General features: G+C 36.9%; 1 protein-coding gene across 1 annotated transcript; it reads right to left on the bottom strand.

Annotated features, from left to right (window-relative positions):
* Positions 1–4: 4 nt before the first annotated feature.
* LOC114029189 (olfactory receptor 8K1-like) lies at positions 5–917 on the bottom strand (the record flags this gene model as incomplete). Its single annotated transcript, XM_027843547.1, has 1 exon — positions 5–917. A coding segment is annotated over exon 1 (913 nt), but the record flags the coding sequence as incomplete, so codon positions are not given.
* Between the last annotated feature and the right edge of the window lie 548 nt (positions 918–1,465).

Raw genomic sequence — 1,465 nt, 5'->3', positions numbered from 1 at the left:
GCACCTTTTACCTCTTTGTTCCTCAAGCAGTAGACCAAAGGATTGAGCATGGGGATGACCAGGGTGTAAAAGACAGAAGCAATCTTGTCTGTGTCAATGGAGTGGCTAGACTGGGGCTGCAGGTACATGAAGAGAAGTGTCCCGTAGAATACAACCACCACTGTGAGGTGAGAGCCACAGGTGGAGAAGGCTTTGTGCCTGACCTCAGAAGAATTCATCCTGAGGATGGCCAGACTAATGAGCATGTAGGAGATAAGGATAACCAAAAGAGAAGAAACAAAATTGAATGTGGCAAAGACCATAATGATTAGTTCAATGTCATTTGTGTCTGAGCATATAATGGATAATAGAGGGAGACCATCACAGTAGAAATGTCTTATTACATTTGATTTACAGAAAGATGATTTAAAAAGCTTTATTGTGACCAGCAGGGATACCGTGATGCTATAGAGGTATGAGATACCCACCAAAATCCAACATACTCTGTCTGAGACAATGATCATATAATGGAGGGGCTTACAGATAGCCACGTAACGGTCATAGGCCATAGCTGACAGGATGAAAAGTTCACTGGTGATAAAAATCACAAAGAAAACTAGCTGCACTGCACATCCACTATAGGAAATGATATTTTTCTCCTCGATGAAACCAACAAGCATTTTTGGTCCAATAGCTGTAGAATAGCCTAGATCAACAAATGCCAGATGCCTGAGAAAAAAGTACATTGGGGTTTGAAGGTAGGAATCAACACTGGTTAGGATGATTATACCCAGATTTCCAAGAGATATGGCTATATAGTTGAATAAAAACACAACAAAGAGGGGGCCCTGCAGCCCAGGATGGTTTGTGATGCCCATGAGAATGAATTCAGTCACCTGGCTCTCTGAGGTTTTGTTCAGCTTGATCATTTCTTCCATACAAAGATCATAATCTGAGAAGAAAAGGAAGAATCTTTCTCTGAGGAATGTTTGAATATATAATGAGGCAATTAGTGGGTTGCAATGTCTTAGAGAAAGTGAGCAGGGATTTTCCTACATTATTTCACTGTAATTTTATTAATTTAATTGCAATGTGGTGAATTCACTCAAATTGAAATCATATCATCTCTTATCATTTCGTATCATATCATATCATATCATATCATATCAACATCCTGTCTCCAAGAAGAAAATGAATATTTTTTATTTTACAAAATAGAGAGTGAATATGAAACTACATATTCTCCAGGGGTGATACAGTATAATATTATGAATATATTTTAAAATATTTTAACTAATTAATGAGTCAAAGATTATAATGGGATACTAATACAGGATAGAATATATAAAATTACCTTATGGAGGAATTGTGAAGCAGGTATAATGTTGAATTTGAAGTTAAGAAGACATGTGCTTAAAAAAGCATATCCAATATATTTCCAAGTAACCCTTTGCTAGTCATGTAACCTGCTAGTTGTTGGACCATA

Source organism: Vombatus ursinus, unplaced genomic scaffold, assembly GCF_900497805.2.
Source record: "Vombatus ursinus unplaced genomic scaffold, bare-nosed wombat genome assembly UNPS02014922.1, whole genome shotgun sequence".
Classification (NCBI taxonomy): Eukaryota; Metazoa; Chordata; class Mammalia; order Diprotodontia; family Vombatidae; genus Vombatus; species Vombatus ursinus.
This window is presented reverse-complemented; position numbering and strand designations above follow the sequence as displayed.